This window comes from Lepisma saccharinum, chromosome 6 (assembly GCF_977018435.1).
Source record: "Lepisma saccharinum chromosome 6, izLepSacc3.1, whole genome shotgun sequence".
NCBI classification, from domain to species: Eukaryota; Metazoa; Arthropoda; class Insecta; order Zygentoma; family Lepismatidae; genus Lepisma; species Lepisma saccharinum.
The window spans coordinates 3,665,527-3,688,248 of record NC_139234.1 but is presented as its reverse complement, the minus strand read 5'-3'; the positions used below and the strand labels follow the sequence as shown (position 1 = coordinate 3,688,248).

Sequence of the window (22,722 nt, the reverse complement as noted above, 5' to 3'; positions counted from 1 at the left end):
ATAACATTAATAAAGACATTATTATTACTAGTGGTAGTAGTAGTAGTATCAAAGACGTTATTATCCTCATAAATTACGCAAAAGGGAGGTAGATGTCTGTGCTAAAGCATTTATTTGGAACAAACAATTTAATTTATTTTTTTCAACACCAGAAATTTTACATTAGCTAATAATTGAAAACAAGCACACAAACTGTATTTTTGAATGGCAGAAAATGAATGATAAATGCATGCCGAAGATATTTTTTTTGTACATATAACATGTATAACTTTCATATGTTTTACACATATGCAACATGGAGCGACATAAAACGAGAAAAAAGATATGCAAGATGCTAACACTAAATTATGTACGTATTCAAAGTTTATTCATTACATATATACAAAACATATTATTTAAATACATCACATTACAGAAAACATTCATATTGCGAGCGAAGCGAGAAAGAAAATTTTTAGATCCAATTTTTGCAAATAATATTGATTTAATAGGGAACAAATAATATCACATGGCGCCAAGGCATTCTCTCTTTCACAACTTTTTTTTTTAAAATTTAGGTTATTTGGCGCCCATGGCCGACTTCCGCCGCCCCCTAGCTACGGCTCTGAACTTGACGAGACTGAGAAAAGCAGGCACTGCAAGCGAAGCGAGCAAGAAAATTTTACGAAATGTATTTTTATTTGTATAAAATTTGAAATAGAAGGGGGCAATTGCTCCTCTGTGCCCCCTGCAGGTGCCTTTGGCCATCAATGTTTGCCCCTCCTAGAATTGACTTCCGTCGAAGGTTGGGGGGCAATGCCCCTGCCCACCCTGTGGTTGCACCACTGAGTAAGTCCGAAATTTGGAGGAACAAATCGAATCAATCCTGCTGCAGCAACTTGTTTTTTGCGAAGCGATGATTACTTTATTCCAGGCGATTTTCTTCTATTATTATTGCACGTGGCAAGAGCACAAACAGGGTGATTTGTTCTCATTCTACCGGCATTCAAGAAAAGGTGTGTATAAGTAAATAATCGACCCAATTATCTCAAGCTTCCGTATACGCTAACGAAGTAAGTTCCATTCTGTCCTCTTAATGACGTCATAGCGCGCACAGAATAATGGGAAAATATTTCGAAACCTCGGGAATGGCTTCATAAAGGTACCTTGTGTTTATTCTTTGTATTGCTTGTCCAGTTGTTATGTGTACAATTCGGTTGTTGATTTTGATCAATCGAAGAAAGTTTTACAGAAATGCCTCCAGGTGTGCCTGCTATATGCAAAAGGTGAAATCTACTGTCAGTTCGATTAAAGGAGCACCTGCGAAATTACTGACTCATTTATAAACGTCCTCTTTTTTTAAATCTTCAATCTTTTCTACTTTCGTTACGTACGAAGGGAAAATGTCTGTTATTCATGATTCGGATTTCAACAGTTCAGCTTGTTCAAATATTAAGCACTTTATATATTTTCCATCCTATTTTTCTGCTCTTGAATCAGGTACACTCAAGAACTATGCGATGAATGTTGGTTAAATGTAGCATTCTGCGATTAGTGAATAGAACCGAATACATCATTATTTTAACACGGAACATATCAATCGTACTAGACATATTTTGTTCAGATCATCGTAAGGTGGAACTTCTTCTATCCAGTGTTGGGAGGCAGCTAAAAGAAATATTTATATCTTTATTTTATTACAATTTCGCTGATCAATAATACTTCACTACAAGAGAATATCCACACCATGTGGTGTGTGGTTCAATGTATCTGTGTAATTTTCCTTATCAGTTTCCTGAGTGGTACTGCTATACTTCATCCTGAAGAAATAGTAGCTGACAATTTAATTGTTTCTGTGGTTGACATTATGAAAATGTGTGTGCATACAACAAACACAGTAATTGTATTTCAAGAACATGGACAATATGACTTATCACAGTTATCAGGGCTTATCGCCAGAACTTATGACAGGTCTGTTATAAGTATTATGACCACTGATCTACGTTTAACTCAAAAGATTTGGCTTTTCAGATTGTTTATGGACAGAACTAGTGTTAGTTATGTTTTCATTGTATGGGACCTGTTTCAGTTTGATGCCATAATTAATGACCCTTGGTTGTTTCAGCCGAATGCTAAATATTTAGTAGTAATACTTAATTCAAGTTTCGTTGAAAACATTCGTAGAATATTTCAGTTTATGGTTACAAGATACATGTACGATGTAATTGTGATTGCTTCTTCAGTTCAACAAAGTTTACGGGTCATAAGACAGGAGCACATGGCAGGTGAGACTGTAATGATTTACACGTACTTTCCTTTCTCATATCGCCACTGTATGAATGTAGGGAGAGTGGCGCTGTTAGGTGCGTTACAAGGAGAGAAATTGGTATCTGAAACACGACTATTTCCAAACAAGGTCTCAAATCTTTATGGATGTCATGTTTGTCTATTCACTTTCAGTTACCCACCATATGTGTATCTTAAGAGATCTTCAAATAATCTAACAACGCTCTCAGGTGCATATGGTGAAGTTATGAACGCTCTTGCTGAAAGGATGAACTTCACATTGAGGACGAACGATTTCCTCAGGGCAACAGTCGACGTGGGAACACTATTTGATAATGGAACATTCACAGGAGATCTCAGAGAGTTACACTCAGGTAATTGTGAAGGGATTTTTAAGTTTGGTACCGCGACAGTATGGGGAAATGGAAGGTTTGATCTATTGCACACGGGTGAGATATCACACTACGTTTGGGTTGTAACTATTCCAAAACTGTATCCATCATGGATGACCATATTTTTTCCATTCACTCCTCTTCTATGGTGCTTCACGGCACTCTCTTACGTTTGCGTTATTGTATATTCCAAATTAGCAGGATACAGTAAAAGTGTGAAGGAGTCAAGCCTACTAAAATCACCTCTTCTTTACAACATGGCAATTCTCTTAGGAATGACAGTGCCGCAACCTCCTCCATCAGGGTTACTGAGACCAATCTTCTGGGTTTGGGTTGTTTGTTCACTAATACTGAACACCCTCTACCAAACATCCCTCTACAGTTTCATCACTAAACCAAAGAGTTTCCCATTGGTAAACACCATGCAAGATATTCTGGATTCGGGATTGAAATTTGGTGGGGACCGCTTCAGCCGAGAAGTTTTCACAATGTTCGAAGATCCACTATGGGACACTATGTATCAGAACTGGGTTTTGGAAGAAGACAATTTCCTCAGTTACAGAAGAGTTGTTGACAAGGGGGATTTCGTTCTTTTCACGGGGGAAATATTTCCAGAAATTTTCACATACAGGTTTTTGCTTTTCGATCAGTACGGAAGACCACTCTTCCGCATAGCTTCTGAGAAACTGGTGTCTGTTATACAAGTGTTTTACTTAAGACGTCATTCTCCCTTTACAAAGCCATTCAAACGAATTATTAGCATTTGCGAAGAATCTGGACTATCTGCCAAGTGGAAATCTGACGGCATAGAACTTCTCTTATGGGATGCTCTCAAACGAATAAGTTTCAGCAAGAAGCCATCGACTGTGGTAATCACTTTGGAGAAACTAATGAGTGCTTATCTGCTACTCTCCATAGGAATAATAACTAGTACGATAGTGTTTTCTTTGGAGATCCTATCCAAACTGCTTAAGAGAGAAAGGAACTGATTATGTGAATTGATAGAGCTGGAATGCAGCCTTATGTTAACATCCATGTTCGATCGTATATGTTTATGATGTGCGTTGACTTGGAACTAAAATTTATTGAAGCCGGATGGAAACAAACATTCATAAAATTTCACGAACTCCTGACTCACTCATTGCGAAATCTACTTTCAGGGTATTTTTAAATAACTTTCCGGACCATTGTATAATGCTTCAATATATCAATACATAAATATTAAGTCATACGTAGCATCCTAATCAGATCAATTGCTTGTAGGTTTCTTATTGAGGAAAGGTCCCAACTCGCTTTTCATCAGAGGAAGTAGTTTTCCTCTTAAGGCATATATTTGAAGGGAGTCAGTTTTTTTATATTAAATTGATTAAGTAGCGGTAGTGACATCATAATCACTATTAAACTATTCTTATTAGAAATAGTTGGTTGAAAACTGTTATCTATGGTTTTCGCTTATTTGTATTTTTTCACTATTTGTTGGATTTTGAAAGCTTCTTGTGTTTTGTGTCGAGATTAGCATTGTATGACGCGGAAACCTGGAACCTACGAAGAAATTAAGAAAAAAGTGAATACACTCTGTCCCAGGAATATATGGAGCAAGTGAACGAAAACAAATCATCTGCACAAGTAGTGACTCGAGAGGACTGAACCAATGAACGCGTGAAGGAGAAAGGGATTCCTTGGAGGGGCAACGCGACCGCAGCAGCGCCTACTGCTTTGCTCCCCGCACTCGCTTTCTCCCCTTCTCTGTCGTTACCCGCGACATTTCCACAGACTTCTGGGGCGGGTGCCAATAACACTGAGGCCTTGGTCACACCGCAGATAAACGTCTGTGGTCATAGATTCAATGTCCCCTTGGTCATGGGCGTCGGCAGGGGGGTCGAACTGTTCGGTTGACCCCCCCCCCTGGAAATTCCTTTCAATTTTTTTTTTCAATTTATGGCAATTTAGAAACGAAGAACTCTATTTCACATCATTTTGCGTCATTGTATAAAAATGGTCTTGAGATATCGAATTTGGTACGAAACTTTCATAGATTGCAACACTGAAACTCTGTTAATTTGTAACTTTCATGTGCTGCTGCTGCTGCTGCTACTAATGTTCGAAGTAACTATTATGTAATCTTGGTTGTAACAAGTACTATATTATTCATATAATAAACTTATTGGATGCTAAAATAAACTAAACTAAAACTGCTACTACTACTAATACTACTAGCATTTCTAATTTCTTCATATTTATTTATTTTACACGAGAACACTCACCTAAGCTTTTTTGAGGGGAGGGGGTGTCCTTGACAACTTCGGTTCGACCCCCCTAGGAAAATCTTTACTTTTCGGACATGCCTTGCAGGTAGGCATGGAAAACGAAAATTAGGCCGTGTCCGAAAGGTGCAAGACCGTACTTGAAGCGAACATCCATCGAGAATAGTTTCTCCTCGAAGGGAAAATGTTTTTGAATGTACTTCGAATGCAGCGACAAATACGATCACTAGATAAAATTGAGAACACATTGTTTACCCCGCATTATGAACACGTGTTCTAAAACGTTCTTGTACTTACATTTCCACACATTAGAAGAATTACAACCAACATCTGGCTGACTATCAACTTCCATGATTTCAAACATGTGAACCAAGGATTATCTATTACATAATCCTTGAAGTGAACAACAAGGGCACGAGCCAAGTAAACAAGTCTGCAATGAAGCGTGCAGCGTCCCGTTTGCTCGTTTAATTGGCGCTTTCGAACTACATTACGTGACGTCACTTCCGACAAGGCCGTGTACTCCAAGCAGTGACGTAAATAACACCCCCGCAACTTCCGCGGCGCGGGTGGGCGCACGAGCTTCGGGGGCGCAGAACGAATGAAAAAAATAAGAAATACCGATAGTTCAAAGGTTTTCCTTTCGGCGTTAAAATATATTTTCAACCGAACACATTATATTTTTAGACCCCTAAAACTGCAAACAGAAAATGTTAATCACTAGAAAAGTAGTAAGTGAATTTCCAGGTTAGAAGAAAACCTTCATTAGCTGAATACCAAGTCATAGATTACGTCGAAGGGTAATTTCAGCAAAGTTGTGAAATTATGCTGTTATTAAGTTTCTTTTGTAGTTGTTGTAGGGGAATCTGTTACAAATTTCTGGGAGAAATATGAACAAGATCTTCCACTATAGCTACAGAAATTGTTTCATTTCGGAATGTAGAATCAACTGAAATCATAAGAAGAACACTGCTAAGCATTGAAAGCGATCTTGCTCGAAAACTGGACTTGAAGAAACTAGCACAAGAATTTGCTTCCATCAAAAAACGCAGAGGACTAGTAATGGACACTTAACAATATCGTATTTTTTGTAGTAACAAAAAGTGACGGCCAAGGGCACCTGCAGGGGGCACAGAGGAGCAATTGTCTCCCCGGATTTAAAATTTGACGCAAATAAAAATAAATTTCGTAAAATTTTCTTGCTCGCTTCGCTCGCAAGTCGTACTACCTGTCCTTTTCTCAATCTCGTCAAGTTCAGAGCCGTAGATAGGGGGCGGCGGGAGTCGGCCAAAGGCCGCCAAGCGGTCTAAATGAAAGAATGTAAAAGGGAGAATGCAATGGCGCCCTATTACTTCAATATTGTTTTCAGTTGCAAAAATTGGATCGAGAAATTTTCTTGCTCGCTTCGTTCGCAATATGGTTGTTTTCTGAATGTATTTACATAATATGTGTTGTACATATGAATTGAATAAACTTTGAATACGTACACAATTTAGTGTTAGCATGCTGCATATGTATTTTTCTTATTTTATGTCGCTACATGTTGGATATTATATGTAAAACATATATTGTACATGAAAGTTACACGTTATGTACAAAATGAATTATCTTCGGAATGCATATATCATTCATTTTCTACCATTCAAAAATACAGTTTGTGTGCTTCTTTTCCATTATTAGCTAATGTAAAATTGAACGTGTTGAAAAAACATTTCAAAATAGTTTGTTCCAAACAAATGCTTTAGCACAGACTTATACCCTTCTGTATGAGGATAATCACGTCTTTGATAGGTACTACTACTACTACTACCACTACTAGTAGTAGTAGTAATAATAATAATAATAATAATAATATTGTTATCCTGGTATTCCCCCCCAGACAAAAATTCGTGGCTGCGCCTCTGCTTGCAATACCACCATAGCATTCATTGCTGGTCACATCTAATACTTCAACAGCATTTCGCCAACCACCATGGCAAAGTGGCTAGCGTATCACGCTATAACGCCAGACGTCCCGGGTTCTCTTTATGAGTGTTCCTTCATTAATTTCATCATATCACTCATCCTCATCGTCACGATTATACGATTAGCCACGAGTGCCAGAAGAGTGACGTAAAATAAAATAACTCAATCAGTCCAACAGCATTTTCAGCTCTCCTCTTTGTTCCACATTTTCCGATCTGCCCCTCCACCCCTTTCCTCGAAAGAATCCTGGGTACGAGCCTGTGAGATAGAATGACGTTTCTCTTTCATGAAGGCCTTTGCCCCCCCCCCCCCCTAATCAGAGGGTTTGCGCACGCCTAATCCAGATACTTACAATGCAGAAAACGTCGAGAATTAACGACTTTTTAAAATGACCATTCAGTAGTTTCCGACTTCTCGGGATCCCGAAAAGTCGGGAAGTCATTTTCCGAAGTCAGGATCGGGACAGAAATATTTTTTCGCGATTTCGCACACCCCTAGTTTATTTCGTAGGTTTGAAACCATCGTAAGTCTTTAACGTCATTGGGTTGTTAGTCTTTCGTGCAAAGTAGGATTTGATGCAGGGAGTGGTCGGTAAACAAATGAAACGCGATCGTTGAAAACATTAAAATCAATTCCATTGGCGTTGGGTTCGAACTTGGAAGTACGTGCACTTCCGATTGTTTTTATTAACAGGTGCTAATGATATATTTTTGAATTTGCTGCTTTCCAATGAGTTATTTTTACTCCCGTGTTTTGAGAGAGTAAGGACAATGAATACAGTAAGTAACAAAGCAAAGGAACTGGGAAGATTTTATAATTTGTGCCGATTGTGTTCATCTAATGAGGGAATTAAGTACGATATTTTCAATAATGAAGGAAAAAGGAGACAGTTACATACCAAAATTTTAGCATGCGTGCCAATTCTAAAGGTTTGTATGTTTATAGATCTTATATGTAGGCTATAATTTGTACATTCTCAACATACCGATTCAAACAAAAATATACAATGTAATGGTAGGCTATATTAGTTGAAAACCGTGGCATTGTAAGTTTTAAGTCTTACTGGTAGCATAGGTACACAAAAAATGCAAGGTATGTTTATCCAAGGGTATATGCCATGCATTGAAATTCACTATGCACTTATTAACGTTCTTGTTTCAATTCATGTTAAGTTAAAAGCATGTTTCTGAATATGAATAATCGTATTAAGTTGTGTAAAATATTACAACTGTGAAAAAAGAATCCTTCCTTGAAGAGCCTGTTATCTACTTAACACTAGAGTGTGTTATATTTTGTTCACCAAGATCACGAGTTGTTCATATTTTGTTTGCAAGTTTACTTTGTGTTTATTTGTGTGTGGTAGTAACCTCAGAGGCATAGAATTGTCTTAAACAATAGATCAGTAGTTCCAAGAAGGAGAAATATTACATACCACTATAACTTATAGCATGAAAGTAACAGTGCAGTGCGATGCGAACAAAAACAATGTGACTAAAACCACAGTGCTGGCCCACAAGTAAGAGTTGCAGCATGATGCTGTTCTCTGTGTTATGTTATGATGAAGACTGATAAGTCCGTAATTCTGGTCTCATATTACACAATGGGTCCCAAGTTCTTTTTGTTTTATTGTGATTTCATCGTGTTACGAATGCAATTTTTACATGGTTCGATTTCGATGTACGTCTGTTAACACATACAGCAGAGTTTTAGCGATTACTTAAGATTTTTTTCAATGTATGCTATCGTGGTTAGGTTTGGTTCTCTTAGCATGAAAACAAAGTCCCTAAATGCATTCGGTAACACTTTACTATACCTGAGACAGATTTCTTCAAATTTACAGGAGAAAGTACTTACGCAAATCATTTTCTGTAGCGTTGTTGATGTTCGGGAATGTAATTTTGATTCATTTTAATGCGAATGCATGTGGTTTTGTACGAAAATCTATTTCCGACGCGCTATTGCTGCTGCCGCCATTTGCTTCCTGCATGAGAGCACAATAAGCTCTCGTATTGTCCGTATATGCTAAATTGAAGGAAAGGAGTGCTAATGGAACCAAACCTAATAGGTCTAACCTAACCTAGTAGGCATACCTCGTCCCCGTGATGGTTTGTGGGGCTATCGTGAATTTTTGGGCTAACGTCAATGGTTTTTCTGGCTCAAGGAACGATCAACGGTAAGCTATCGCCATGTTGTGTGTGGAAAGAAACAAGAACAGTAAGTACTCGTAAATGTAAGAAATATACGTTACTTTCCTAAGAAATTCAATTATTTCACCTAAATAAGTGTTCCGGAATGCAGAATAGTACGTTAGCAATGTAAAAAAGTGCGAAAGAAATGATTCCCAGGTGTCTCAGGTATAGTAAAGTAGTACCATCTAGTGTTCATGTGCCTGTAAGAACTGCAGGTAACTGTTCCAAATGTTAAAGTTTCATAGGAGAAAAATGAAGTATCACGGGATTGTTGAAGTGAAAGTAATTACCACTACTTAGAATTCGGAAGAGTGCAATTTATCGATGAAAGATAATTGTTAAAACTACCTTCCACAAGCATCTATGCTTCCCATCGACAAGGCGTTTTTCGTTCATAGAAGAAAGAAAAATTACGGTACTAGTTTACTATCCACAAACATTTTTACAGAAGAAACTACTTACGGTAATAAGTTCCTGTAGCATTGTTGAACATCTGGAAGGTGTTTTCTGTCATGTGGGAATGTGTCATAGCAGAAATTCATTATTTTTGTTGAAAATTAATTCTCCGATGCACAATAGCCTTTGGCGCATACACCTTCGTAGATTATCGGGCGTTGTGCTTGTGTTTTGTCGATTTCATTGGGGATGCAGTGTTTCCAAACACGCCATTGTTTTCCGAAAATATGACGTGTCGTGAATGCATGGTGAAATTCATACCGGGTGGGGAAAAATATTGACGGATAGCCCCATGAACCATTTCCGTCAAGGTTAGGTTAGGCAAGCATAGTTAAAATTTTGTTCGTAAAACAATGCGCAAAATGGGGGAAAAAATCAATTTGTTAGTATTTTTTTGGATTTCAAAGGTTGGAAACCCTGAATATCGAATGACGAGAGACAAGCACGACACGCGATGATCTACGAAGGTGTACTTAGGTAAGTGAAAAAACTAAAAGAAAGAAGTACTCGTAATGTGAAAAATTTAAACTACTTTCATCAAAAAAACGTGAATACACCTTAAAGAATGTTCCGCGAAGCAGATAGGTAAGTACGAATGTTGAAATGACGAAACAAAGAAGTTACATGTGGTTGTGGATAGTAAATTTTTACCAAAATTACTACAGAATAAAAGCGGCCCCGGCACCCACCCAGCGTCGAATAACATGGGTACCTGGGGGAAATCCTGGGGGGTAAAGGTGGTCAGGGGCGTGATGCTGATCACATCACCCCCACTCATGACTGGATCAAGAATGTGTGTGGCGTTACCCCCACACCCCCTATATGCCTTCATGGCATGATGCTAAGCACAGGGGAGCACTTTACCTTTACCTGAAAGTAATTAGCACTGTACATCCAGAAAGTCCTATTTATTGGCAAAAAGGATATGTAAAAGTTACCTTATGCATGTACCCACCATTTGCCATATTTTCTCATAGCTGGCTCTCCATGTGAGGCTTGAAGGGGTGTCATGATTGAGACCCTCGTAACTATGAAAATATTTGGGGACATTTTCCGCAATTGGAAACTACACAATAGCTCACCGCACGGTAAACAGACTAATTTAGAAAACCCCTTCGTACCTACGCATATGTATGACCTAGATGGCAGCAGCAGTCCATAACTAAAACGACAGTAAACTAATGGCTGGTGGCAAGAAAAAAGTGTTGTGTAGGAAGTCAAAAACCCATTCTCAAGTAAACATGCATTAAGTAATCGCTAAGTATGTATTAAAAGACAGATAGAAATAGAACCATTTAAAAAATGTGTACGAAGCATGATAAGATCACAATTAGACAATAGGAACTTGGGCCGAATCTTAAACTACAAGCATCTTATAAGCAATATGCACACACAAGGAAACGTATTGCTCAATACAATTTAATTAAAATGGGAAAATGTGCTTATAAGATTGTGTCCAGTGATATGTGTGTATACCGAATAAGATCTGTATCATGAGGGCATTTTGATATGACCACATTGTACTGAAATTGAAATGTTCAACTTGTGATATTAAAAATGAGAGAATCGCAACATGTACCATGTTTTCTCTTCCAATTTTTCAGACCAATCTTTATCCATCTTCAGGAATGGTAGAAAAGTGTGAAACGTTTTACACATGGTTACAATAATTAAAAAGAATAAAATGTGATTTTCTGTTCATGTTGCTGAAGCAGTCAACTGGTCCTTGCAGCTGCTTGTGTTTTTCTTTCATTTTTAATATATCAATTACATGTGGCAAGAAATACAACTTTCCGTTTTTTAATAGTTAAATAAAGTTAGCCAAATATGCAGGCTCAACAAGGACTCGCCCGAGTTCCATTCATATCATGGCATTGTGCTTAGAAGTGAGCTTTTTAGCCAGCTCAGTTGGGTCACGTTTTCTTTTCTTCATTGTTTAGAAATGCTTGCAAAAAAAAAATATACATGTATTTCAATTACAGGTCGACGAGACTGACATCCTTCCACAGCTTGTGTGTAACAATTGTGTCGAAAAGTTGGATTCGTTTTACGAGTTTCAGATAAACTGCACGGCGGCTGAGGCACACTTGAAGAAGTACTTTGCTTCTTTTTCACAGTCGCATCTGGGAAAGGTAAATAGCTGTACACATTGGTTGAGGGCAAGGTCCCTGCAGACCCTGAACAGGGCTATTGCATTTACAATTTAAAATTCTGTGCATGAAACTTGTTTCTATGCATGCAGAGCAAAAAAATTAATTAATGTCACTCATCAATTGTATTGTAAAGAAATTTAATTGCTTACTATTTGTTGAGTGTCAAATACACTTTTGCACCACTAACAATACAGGTTTACCTTATTCAAAATGATGTCAACATCTCTAAATTCTTATTCTAACAGACGTTTATAATTCAATGAATGGAGGCATTAAGTGAAAGCCCACATATCAGAAAATGTATGTTACAGGTTCTCAATGACTGTTCCACAGGTAAACCCTACACATATCGAAGTGATAGTGAAATTCAGCCAATACTTTCTCCAGCATATCCCTATTGACTTGTGTGCTGACTTCTATTCATCCGTGTAAGGTAGCAGGTAGATGTGGGACAAACACAACCCAAAAGGAAGATGCCCATTAACATAAGAGTGGGCGATTTCTCTTGAGTTGTCACAGTTCATTACTTTTCTGCGATGTTGTCAAATTCTTTCTGAATAAATAAAAAATCTTATGTATTTAAGGTGCAACCATATTATTATTCCCATTAATTCAATTTTTTAAATGTGAAAAAAGCTGTCATACCTTATATACTAGAAAGTACATAGGAAATAATGATTTTAATTATGTATTTTTGAACATTCTTGCCTTGGAGAGAGGACTAAATAAGTGACAGTACCTCAATTTTTTCCATGTGATGTACATATTAATGTATTTGTTAACATGCTACAGAGCTAAAACAACATACCGTGTATGGTGGAACCCCAATTTTATATTTCTCCACATCATACATTCAATCTTGATGATCCCAACACAGAAAAATGTTAATAAATTTTACATTTTTCCGTATTTTAAGTTTTTCAGATTGGTTCCCTGAAAACGGGGTTGGTATTTTGCCTGGGTTTTATAAAAAAAAAACCTGAGTAGGTTTTTTTTAGATAAAATCTGAAAAAATTCAGGCAAAAGTGTTTTTTTTTCAGGTTATGTTAAAAGATATGTGCTTTAAAAATGACACATTTTTCCCCTGGTAGTAATGTATCGTAACATTCAATTTGTATTGCTTTATACCCTGTCCCAGTTATGTCCGGAGCAGACAAACAAAAACAAGTCTTTGTACAAGTAGTGACACGAGACTGCTCCACCAATGAACAAATGAGAGGGAACTGGATTGCATGGAGGGGGGCGTAAGCATCTGCAGTTACTAGCCTTCACTGCCCACTCTATTACATCCCCTTCTCTGATGCTATGCGCACACTAGCTCCAGAGATAGTTGGGACAGGGAATAGTTGACTGAATCAAAAGCTATTTAACATTTCTGTTCTAAAATATTTGTCCAACAGTTTGATTTTACTCTTCCTGGAAGGTGTAATAGGTAAGGCTGTTATCAGTTTTTCAGGGTTTCATTCCCTGAGAAGGTACATACTTTCGTGTATCCAACAATCACACTACTGGGGGGGGGGGGATGTTATAACCAGTGCTTTTTTTTTTATTTCAAGGACTGAAATATCATGATTTTGAATGTATTTTGAAAGAATGTTAGTCTTTTCAAATATTTGCTTCATCATTTTCAGTCCAAATAGAAATTCAAATTTCTTTATACACAAGATCAACCCATGAGCCTCACCACCAACCCTTGGATCATTCGCTTCAATTTCTTCCAATGTCTGCATTATTTGTGGCAAATGCTGTTCAACAGCTCGAAAACTTGCATACAGAAAACATTCCGAACCAAGAAAATGCTTTCTCATTCGAAACGCTAACAAGTGAATGAGTGAGAACACTGTCACAGAAGACACTCGCATTCACAACTAAAGTAATAACCGAACACAAAGCTCTTAAATTTTTGTACTAACAGGGCGTTAGCGATGTCGCAAGAAAATAATTCCGAACACTGACACGAAATGAGGTACCGCAGCGAGCATTGCAAACCTCTGAACACGATAAGACCGTACATTTGTGTTAAGATTTCCTTAGGCAAGTATTGTACCTTCCCTTCCCCTCTCTCCCTTTTTCCACGATCTTTTTGGTCCCGACCAAATAGTTGAGCTAAAATAGTCAGTTTCTTTTGAGGGGGCATGTTTTGAAGCTTTTAAGTTAGCAATAATTTCTACACGAAGCATTTGATCCTCCACCTGTAACATGTATAAAAAAATGCATTGCTTGCTGCTAAATTGAGGAAGTGTCATTTTTTTAAAAAATAGATCTAAATTGATCAGGACGTGGTGCCATGCTGGGCACAGTTTAAAATCTGAAAGAATTGGAAAAGTGTGGCAGTTTTCCACTGTAGCTTTGTGTAAGATTTTTGTAAAAATAAAAATTGTCATGGTAACCACTATAGTCAAGTGTAATACCTAGGTAAAAATAAGCCTGCCTGCCTGTCTGTCTCTCTCTGGTTGTTTTTTGATGCGTGCACGCACGCACCAGTCTGATTTTGTATTTTCCTGACATTTCTTGTACACAGTGACTAAAATGTTCATATCTTGCCTGCCTTAACTTACATATGTTTTTATATATATATTTCAGGAAGGCAGGAATTTTTTCAGTGCGTCGACAAACAATGCAGAAAGTACTGACACTGGAACCCAAGCCTTTGATCCGTACGTTATAAAACTGGAAGATGATTCTGATGAAAACTTCACCGTCGTTGAGCATGGTGTGTTGCAGAACAACAGCAACGATTACGCCATTAATCCAATGTACGATTCTCCCACTCCGAGTACCAGTACGTCAACGGCCGTTGAATCTGTGGAAGCATATAACGAAAACGAAACGGTGCTCGACAGCAGCTATTTTGGATCCCTTCTGCAGATGGATGATACTCAGAATCAAGAAGCACGTGCCAGCGATATGCCAGAGCTGACCAATATGACGACCGGTGTTGCTGCTAGTGAAGATGATCGTGCAGATTTGTACTTTTCTTCTTTTTCCGAAAGATCAAGAATGGGGAGTTCCCCGCCACCAGGCTATGATGACCGTCCTTCTACGGAAATGTACGACTCACAATCGTGCGTAAGAAGTTCTACGCAAACAAGGCAAGTAATGTTTTTTTAATGTAATATTTAGGCGAAGAGGAATTGTAGGTAGTGGAGGTCTGTACTATAAAAGGTGATTTGAAGTCTTTTCTGGCTATCTATGATGTATTGGTTATGTCTGCACATTTTTCTACATTTATTTTCATCTATGACTGTAGAAAACTTCTTACGTCACGTGCCGGCAACATATTTGTTAAAACACTAAAATAACACACAAACAGCACGATAAAAAAAACACTTCGGAGTTCTTCCAAGCTTTTGACTCCTTCAGGGCTGGTCGAGGAAAGACTGAGTAGACGCGGTTGTCTTTCCTCGACCAGTCCTGAAGGCGTCGAAAGCTTGGAAGAACTCAGAAGTGTTTTTTTTATCGTGCTGTTTGTGTGTTATTTTAGTGTTTTAACAAATTTATTTTCATCCTTGAACTATTTATCAACAGAATTGGTTACAAATCTAAATATAATTCGGCACCAACCTCTTTTTCTCAGGACTTTTTTTTTACAAATATGGGCCAACTAAGATCAGTTATGAAATGTGATCCTAAAACATTTAATTAATAAAAGAGGGGCCTTCCTAAAGAAGGGTCAACTGAAAAAAGCATGAATAACTATACTTTATATTGTAATATATGGCAGACTCTACCATTTCGCTGCAAATTTTAAAATTCGGCTAACTGCAATGCCATCTTTATTATTCTGATTTAATGATACACATGATGCAGACAGAAAACAACATACAAATATTAAAAACATATACTGTACTTGTTATTTTTTTTAAAAAAAAAAGTAATGGAACAAACAAGTGTGTTTTGGTCGAGTTAGGCTCAAAACAGACAACCTCCGAAAGCCTCCTCTATAACATTTTGATGTCATTCTTGTGTTGTCCTCACAGGATATTTGAAAAATGAAAGACAAAACTGTATTTCAAAATACACTGCTGGACAAAATAAACCGGACACTTGCATTTTTTGTGATAACGCATAAATTCTGATTCGAAGGCTAACTAAGTGTTGCATAAATTATTGGAAATACAAAAACGTGAATATATTCAACAGGAAACAAATTAAAATTTATTGTTAAGTTAAATTAGAACAAAAACGAAATACTTAACTGAGAGCGTAATTCATAAGTAATTGCAATTTAGATGCCAAATGTTAAGGTGTCTCGATTTTTTTTTGTCCAGCAGTATATAATGTGCAATGTTCAACTTCGCAATAAACTTTTCCCGATTTCAAACCACTAGAGGTAACCTGTTTTGAAAGCATTTTATTTACCCCTTTGATGTCAGCAACTCATTGGGAACCATAGTTTCTTGAACTTAGCCAGAGCCTAAAGCTTGCACCTTAGACTGCACAGTCATGATGTGGGACAGACAGATCTTCTTTTCACATGTTTATAAGTTGTTTTTTTTCTTTTCATAATTTAAAATTTTAAAGCGTGGTACGATTTCTGTTCATTTTTAAACCAAGAATAAAACAGAAGTCTTTTAAAAAGAATCGTATAGAAAATAAAGATTCCATAACTGCACATAAGAGAACACATCAATATCCAGACGTATCGCTTTCAACAATAATGTGCAATTGCTCAAGTTGACTAGGGTGGTGGTAAAGATGTAAGAAGTTGATAGGGTGAATTGAAAAATTGTGAGGGGTAATATTTTCTTTCTCCTACAGGTTGCCAACAGGAACCTCTAGACTGGAAGCTAAGAAAACAGGAGTTTCTATTAAGAAAACAATGACTCCATTATGGAGGAGCGTTGTGCCTGCCTCGAGCGACGGTAGGCTTCGGAGGAACCCCCAGTCATTCGGTGAAGTACAATCCCAAGACTGCACTCTTAGCACCAAGTACAATTCAGTTGCGCCAAGAGACGCATGTGGATCAAAACCTCGCAAAATGCAACACTTCGAATGCAGCTATTGCACCAAGATGTTCAAGACTCAGAAGTATCTGATGGACCACTTGGTGTCGCATATAAAGAAGGACGAAAGTGCAAGTGCGGGTCCGAGTAAAAGCAAGTGCGCTCAAACTCCAGGCACGTCCAACAAGACCGTCCTGTCGCGAGTGATCAAGCAGGAAGTGATTGAAAACGAAACTGGCGAGAGTGCTAGCTTCGGTTCCACACTTCTGCGGAACATGGAGTGTTATATTTGCCGGAGGATTATAAACAACAAGTCAACGTTAGCGAGGCATTTAGAACTCCACAAGACCGGCACGCTGTACGAGTGCCCAGTGTGCAAGAAGGCATTCTCTCTCATGAGAGCTCTCGTCAGGCACAAACAGTTCGTGCACGCGTCCTCGTACTCCAAGAAAAATGCCTCGCAGGCGGTCAAGAAACGTGTGCAACTCAATCTTGGCAAGAAGCTGTTCCAGTGCGAGAAATGTAAGCGGAAATTTTCGCTGAAAGCTGCGTTAGTTAATCACAGGAAGGCATGCAAAGGTGTTAAAGGCAACAAACAAGGTTGTCACAAGTGTGATGTTTGTCTCCGTGTTTTCCCTTTCAAAGCTGGACTCGTCAGGCACAAGCAAACTCACATTAAGATCAAAGAGGAATTATGATTTCTCTCATAGTGAAGTAGTCGTGTTTCGATTTGTCAAATGCCGCGTGCACTGTCAATTGCATTTCTCAACGGTTCAACACAGAATGCATGTCCACTTTAATGTTGACATACCCCACTAATGTTAACCTTAAAAATATATATCTTAAAACATGAACGATGGTGTACTTGTGCATGGTTGTGTCCTTGTTCTTAAGAACATTTCGAAACTGTTTCTTCGTAAAGGATTGCAAGGAAATAAAAATTAACAGTGGTTAAAGGGGTACCCCACGGTTGCAAGCTTGGTCTGAATTCTTTAGCTTCCTAAGTAATTTATAATTTCTTGCTATCCCTGAAGAGGGAACTGCCAACTATTGCAAAATAATGGAGAAAAAAGGACATATACTTTGTTCATTCATTTCCATAATAACCTTTTAACATGCAAGACCAAAAGAATGTCTGATCCAGTAATTTTTAATGTACGAGGAAAAATTTACAAGAAGATAATTCATGTATCGTCCCATATCACATTATATTAGCCCCTTCCCTGTGGCAACCTTGAAGGGAAGTGCAACCAAAAAAGAAATCTAAATATAGATGCAACTGCAAATTGTTTCATCATTAATAATGCAAAATCTAACTATAAAAAGATTTTCCGCACAATGAAGCTAAGGAAAACAATCTATATATAGACTCTGCCGCAAATAAACATTCCATATTAGGTAAGGTCAAAGGTAAAGTTCCTCCTGCATACAGTACCATGCCATGAAAGCACATTTAAGGGGATTAGGGCCACACACCCCCACTACATATTCTCGATCTCTGCCATTTTGGATGTGATGTGATCAGCACCGTGCTCTGGCTGCCTTTACCCTCCAGGGTTGCTTTTAGTTACACATTGATTTGAGGCTGGGTGAGCCCCATAGCACTTTATGCAGGGACTAGGCCGGTAAAATTCCAACCTCAGAACACCCACCCCAGGAATCGAACCCAGGTCTCCCGCATGGCAGTCAGACACCCAACCAACTAGTCCTATCGCAGCTCTAATTCCATATTGAAAAAAAATAATTTTTCGGGAACAGAAAGTGTCAACAATGGATTTTTTCATTGCCAATAGCCCACAGAGACTAATAGAACAAAAAATTGGTGTCTATAAAAATAACTTGCCGCAATACAAGAACCGTTAATTTTCAAATAACGTGTACATATAGACACACTGTTAAAAAGGTAGTTTCGGGTCCTCGCATCTGACTGGACATGGAAACTGTTCCTTGTTTCCTTAAACCTTTGTGAATCTCAAGCGGAGCTGATATGTAACTAAATAGCACCATATGAAAGACCTTCTGGTACAAGTAGAATGTTTCAAACACTAGTTCTAAAAAAAATATCATGCATGAGGTGTTGAGGCACATTTTTGTGTTGAGAAGCATTTCAGTAAATGTGACTGATTGTGCAAGGATTAAATGCTAAACTAGAATATGGTTGGCAAGGGCTCATTTTTTTCATTTGGGTAACCTGGATACCATGTCATGGCCCTCTCTACAGTTCATTTGGCCAGTTACCAAAACTTTTTTTTAAACTGCTTGATTGATTTTTCTTTTTAAAAAAGCACATGCACAATGCATTGAATCATTAAGAAATGTGATACACCACATACTAAAAATGTACAATGTTATTATTTTGTGTAAATATTTTCTTTCGTGTATGTATTAGAAACGGTTCCTGTGTGATATATGCAGTAGTTACCAAAAAGACTGTTAGATTCAGTATAGTGTGAATGAGCATATCAGTTTATTGTTCGTAAATCTGGTTTTAATGTGGCATTATCACGGTAGCCATATTGTATTTTAGTCCATTGACCTTACTTTTATTTGTAAAACTTTTGAGACAATGTGCCAAGAAGCAGTGTTTTTGATCATTGAAAAGGCATAATAGAGGATTTGCAGTTGAACTTCCTGCCATAGTCCAGACAGTTAACAAAATTTTGTGTTTAAAATGAAATTCAATACTGGTAACAATTTGAGATTGTGTAATTTTGACTCCATGCATTATATGACCATATGAAATAGTAGACTGAAAATATTTGTCATTGAGAGCATCTGAACTAGGTACAAAAATGAAAACCTTTTATTTTTAAAAACTATACTATTCCCTGAAATAGTCTTGAAGCTTTCCTGGTGACCAAAGATGAAAACATTCTCTCGGGCTATTGGCCATCTTTTCATGCACTATTCCCTATTTTGTTAGCAGCTTCTATTCTCAGTCCCAATCAGAACTAACCTATAATCACGTGATTATGACACAAAGTATTTTATTAGAGAAATTAGCAAGTACGATATCCAAATTAAATGCAGTAAAAAGTATTTGAATTGTATTGATTGCAAATATGCTGTACAAAAGAAAAATATTTGTATGGACTGGTTATAGTGTTGTAGAAAGTCGTCCAAATCGACCTGTACAGATGAATTCAATGTCGTAATGTTCAAGATGTTTAGAAAACAACGTATCACTTCCAACAGCCAAGAAATACCTACAGTAGCCTCCTTTGACATTCGACACACAGTTCACCAGTGCTGCCACTTGTTGAGAAAAATACATTGGTGGTTTAAGCAGGGACGACAGATTCTGTGGGACTAGAAACTCACTTGAATTTGTATTCGATGTGTGTATCAAAGAATGCCGCGTATCGCATTTTCAATTATATCGATATGTACAATATGGCGGCAAGCACACATGATAAAACTCCTTTTTTTTTGAGACCGCTTGTAACTTGCAGTAAAATAAATACCTTCTGAGAACGGATTTGAGGCATCTTTTGAAATAGCAAACAATTCTTGTGAAAGATAAAGCACTAAGTGATCATCCTGTGAGTTTCATAAACATAAGGGAAAAACCACTATTAATATCTGCTGGTCTGCTTTTACAGGAAAATCATGTCTGTGGGAGATGCAATATTTATTCTCACTTTTTCGACAAATCCGATGACAAGACACCCTACTTGCTCTTAAAACATATAATCTATATAAAATTTGTATAAAATAGTCTTACTTATGTGAATGAGTATAGAATTTCGAAACTACGATTCGGGATTCGACTACCCCCTTCCTCAGGTTCTTTTTCCTTTAGGCACAAATCATTTGATGCTGCATCAAGAGTCTTAAAAGGTTTGGTTAAAAAACACTTGTTAAAAAGCAGGTCATCATTCCATTAAAACCCCCAGTTAAAAATCCTGCTTTAAGGTGTTCCCCATTCTCTGTAAGACATCTTTTCCCGGGATCCTATTAAATTGGCTAAACCCATTCCGTTGTTCTGCTAGCTCTGACAGTCTACTCCTGACCAAGAAGTCGTAAATGTTATTTTCCCCTCCTACGCTGTTCCACCTTCCCCTACCTGCATCACCAATCCAACTCGAACTCTCGTTCCACCTCAACCGCATGTACACTTCCGGAGTGACATGGAATCCTTCCCATCGTACGATCTTTCTTTGTTCTGTCCCATTTTTTAAAAAAAAATCACCCATCATCCCTGTTCAATTTTTTACTTCTCCCTGTGCAAATATTCGCGGTCTCGTAGAATAACCTCCTCCTTTACGATCTTATGTCCGCTTACGATTGTATGTTCGGATAATCTGGTTTTGGGGACCCTCCCTAATGTCATCCTCGTGTTCCCCCCATTTTATACGCATACTTCCCGTCTGCCCTATATACTCTTTGCCACATTCACATTTGCTTCCTTTCCCTTTTCCTACCATTTTATACTCTGTAAAATATTTCTCTATATTCCGTGAAGCCTTCATCCCACATTTAATCCCCTTACTCTCTCACTGTTTTCTCAATTTTTTCGTATAACCCTTTAAAATACGGAATCCCTACAAAATTAACACACTCCTTATTTTTTCTTCTTCCCCCTCCATTGTTTCCTCATTCTTATCTCTATTTATCTCTCGGTTGATGATTTTCTGCACATTTCTTTGTATGCATTTCATTTCGTGGTTCTTAAATCCATTTTTCCTTCCTACCTCCATTATCCATTCCTCTTCCACACAGAGCTGTGTTTGCCAGTGATATGCACTTCATATCTCAAGTGTCCCACTTGTGTATCTGCCAGTACTGTTAGCACAGAACTTAAACCGCCATCGTCCTTCATGATGGCACTTGCGTTTGGTACCGACAATCCTACAGTTCTGTGATGTGTGTGTTCCAATTATATGTGCGTGTTCTTCCTATGCCATCTTTACGTGGTTTCGGGGTTAGATCCCCACTTCAATATCTCCTCTTGACATTTGAGGGGGGTTTTGCCCCCTAAAACAGTTTTTAGCCGAAACAAAAAAATGCATATTTCTTCCTTTGGGCCCCTCTATACACCTACCAAGTTTCATGGAAATCGGAGGGGGACACTTAGATAACCTCCCTTGTAAGACCTCTGCTTTCTTTCGTTAACCTATCAACACACGGTGCCCCACAGAATAGTTTGTTAGAGCACCGGATTTGTAGTAAAAATCACACATCTGTTGTAAGTTCAATTCCCACCAACGGCAGACGTAATGTTAGAATAAGTATAGTTTAAAGCACTAGACAATGGATAATGTTCAATTAAAATTGCATTCCAAGGCTTATCCACTTTTGTTGAAAATGTTATGACTAGCAAGGTCTGTCGAATCGTAGTCTTCCTGCCTGAGAAGGTCCCTTCATAACTGCTTTTTAGCAATCCCAACGGTCGCATAATTCCGTGACATCATCGCCGAAACACTTGCCTTCGTGTGCCAACAGTTTTATATTGAAGATCGTTTGAGGCAGGAGTAGGGAAGATTGTTTTCAATTAGTACAAACCTATATGTATGCACAAAATACTTGATTACAATATGATCATAAAGATTCGGTTGGAATGAGTTAGTTTTGTATTGACAGTCTGCAAAATATTGTTACATTATAATAATAGGGACGAAAATAATAATCAGGGACTTTATTTTCATCACCTGAAACTAACAACCTTTTTGTTAATCTATAAATATCCCATTTTGCGCTATTTATTTTGACATTAATTTTCTTGGTAGAACACCCTTTTTGATAAAAAAAAAAAAATAGTTGTCTTAAACTAAAAATAAGCTAGATAATGAATGCGTTTTGTTACATATATAGACCGACACCATCATGATATAGGTAAGGTAAAGTTCCCCGTGTGATCATTGCACCATGCCATGAAGGTGCACTTCTCGATCTTAGCCATTTTGGAGGTGATGTGATCAGCAGCACACTCTGGCTGATAACACCCCCTTCCCAGACTTGTCCCAGGTCGTCATTCATTTGACCCCAGACCTGCTTCATGCAGGGAAAAATCCAGCAAAATTCCAACCTTAGATCAGTTGCTCTACCAACTAGACCATGGTGGCTTCCTGCAATTATTCATATAATTATTA

General features: G+C 37.9%; 2 protein-coding genes across 3 annotated transcripts; both read left to right on the top strand.

Annotated features, from left to right (window-relative positions):
• Nucleotides 1–2,191: 2,191 nt before the first annotated feature.
• Nucleotides 2,192–3,646, top strand: LOC145988948 (uncharacterized). Its single transcript, XM_083124252.1, has one exon. It carries the CDS (start codon nt 2,192–2,194, stop codon nt 3,644–3,646), a length of 1,455 nt encoding a protein of 484 aa, XP_082980378.1.
• A 3,840-nt stretch (nt 3,647–7,486) lies between these two features.
• Nucleotides 7,487–22,360, top strand: LOC145988511 (uncharacterized). Of its 2 annotated transcripts, none has more exons than XM_083123390.1 (4): nt 7,487–7,665; nt 11,514–11,663; nt 14,268–14,776; nt 16,446–22,360. In XM_083123390.1, the coding sequence occupies exons 1-4, from the start codon at nt 7,657–7,659 to the stop codon at nt 17,326–17,328; spliced, it is 1,551 nt and encodes a 516-aa protein (XP_082979516.1). In that variant the 5' UTR covers nt 7,487–7,656; the 3' UTR covers nt 17,329–22,360. The 2 variants fall into 2 exon arrangements, with proteins under 2 accessions (XP_082979516.1, XP_082979515.1); XM_083123389.1 differs by having other exon boundaries at nt 7,487–7,815.
• The last annotated feature ends 362 nt before the right edge of the window (nt 22,361–22,722 follow it).

Bases quoted from the DNA above. Each gene is read 5' to 3' on its own strand.
- LOC145988511 (XM_083123389.1), top strand. From the start codon at position 7,657: ATGAATACAGTAAGTAACAAAGCAAAGGAACTGGGAAGATTTTATAAT. The intron at 7,816-11,513 runs GTTTGTATGTTT...TTTCAATTACAG, and splicing joins CATGCGTGCCAATTCTAAAG to GTCGACGAGACTGACATCCT. The intron at 11,664-14,267 runs GTAAATAGCTGT...TATATATTTCAG, and splicing joins CACAGTCGCATCTGGGAAAG to GAAGGCAGGAATTTTTTCAG.
- LOC145988948 (XM_083124252.1), top strand. From the start codon at position 2,192: ATGTACGATGTAATTGTGATTGCTTCTTCAGTTCAACAAAGTTTACGG.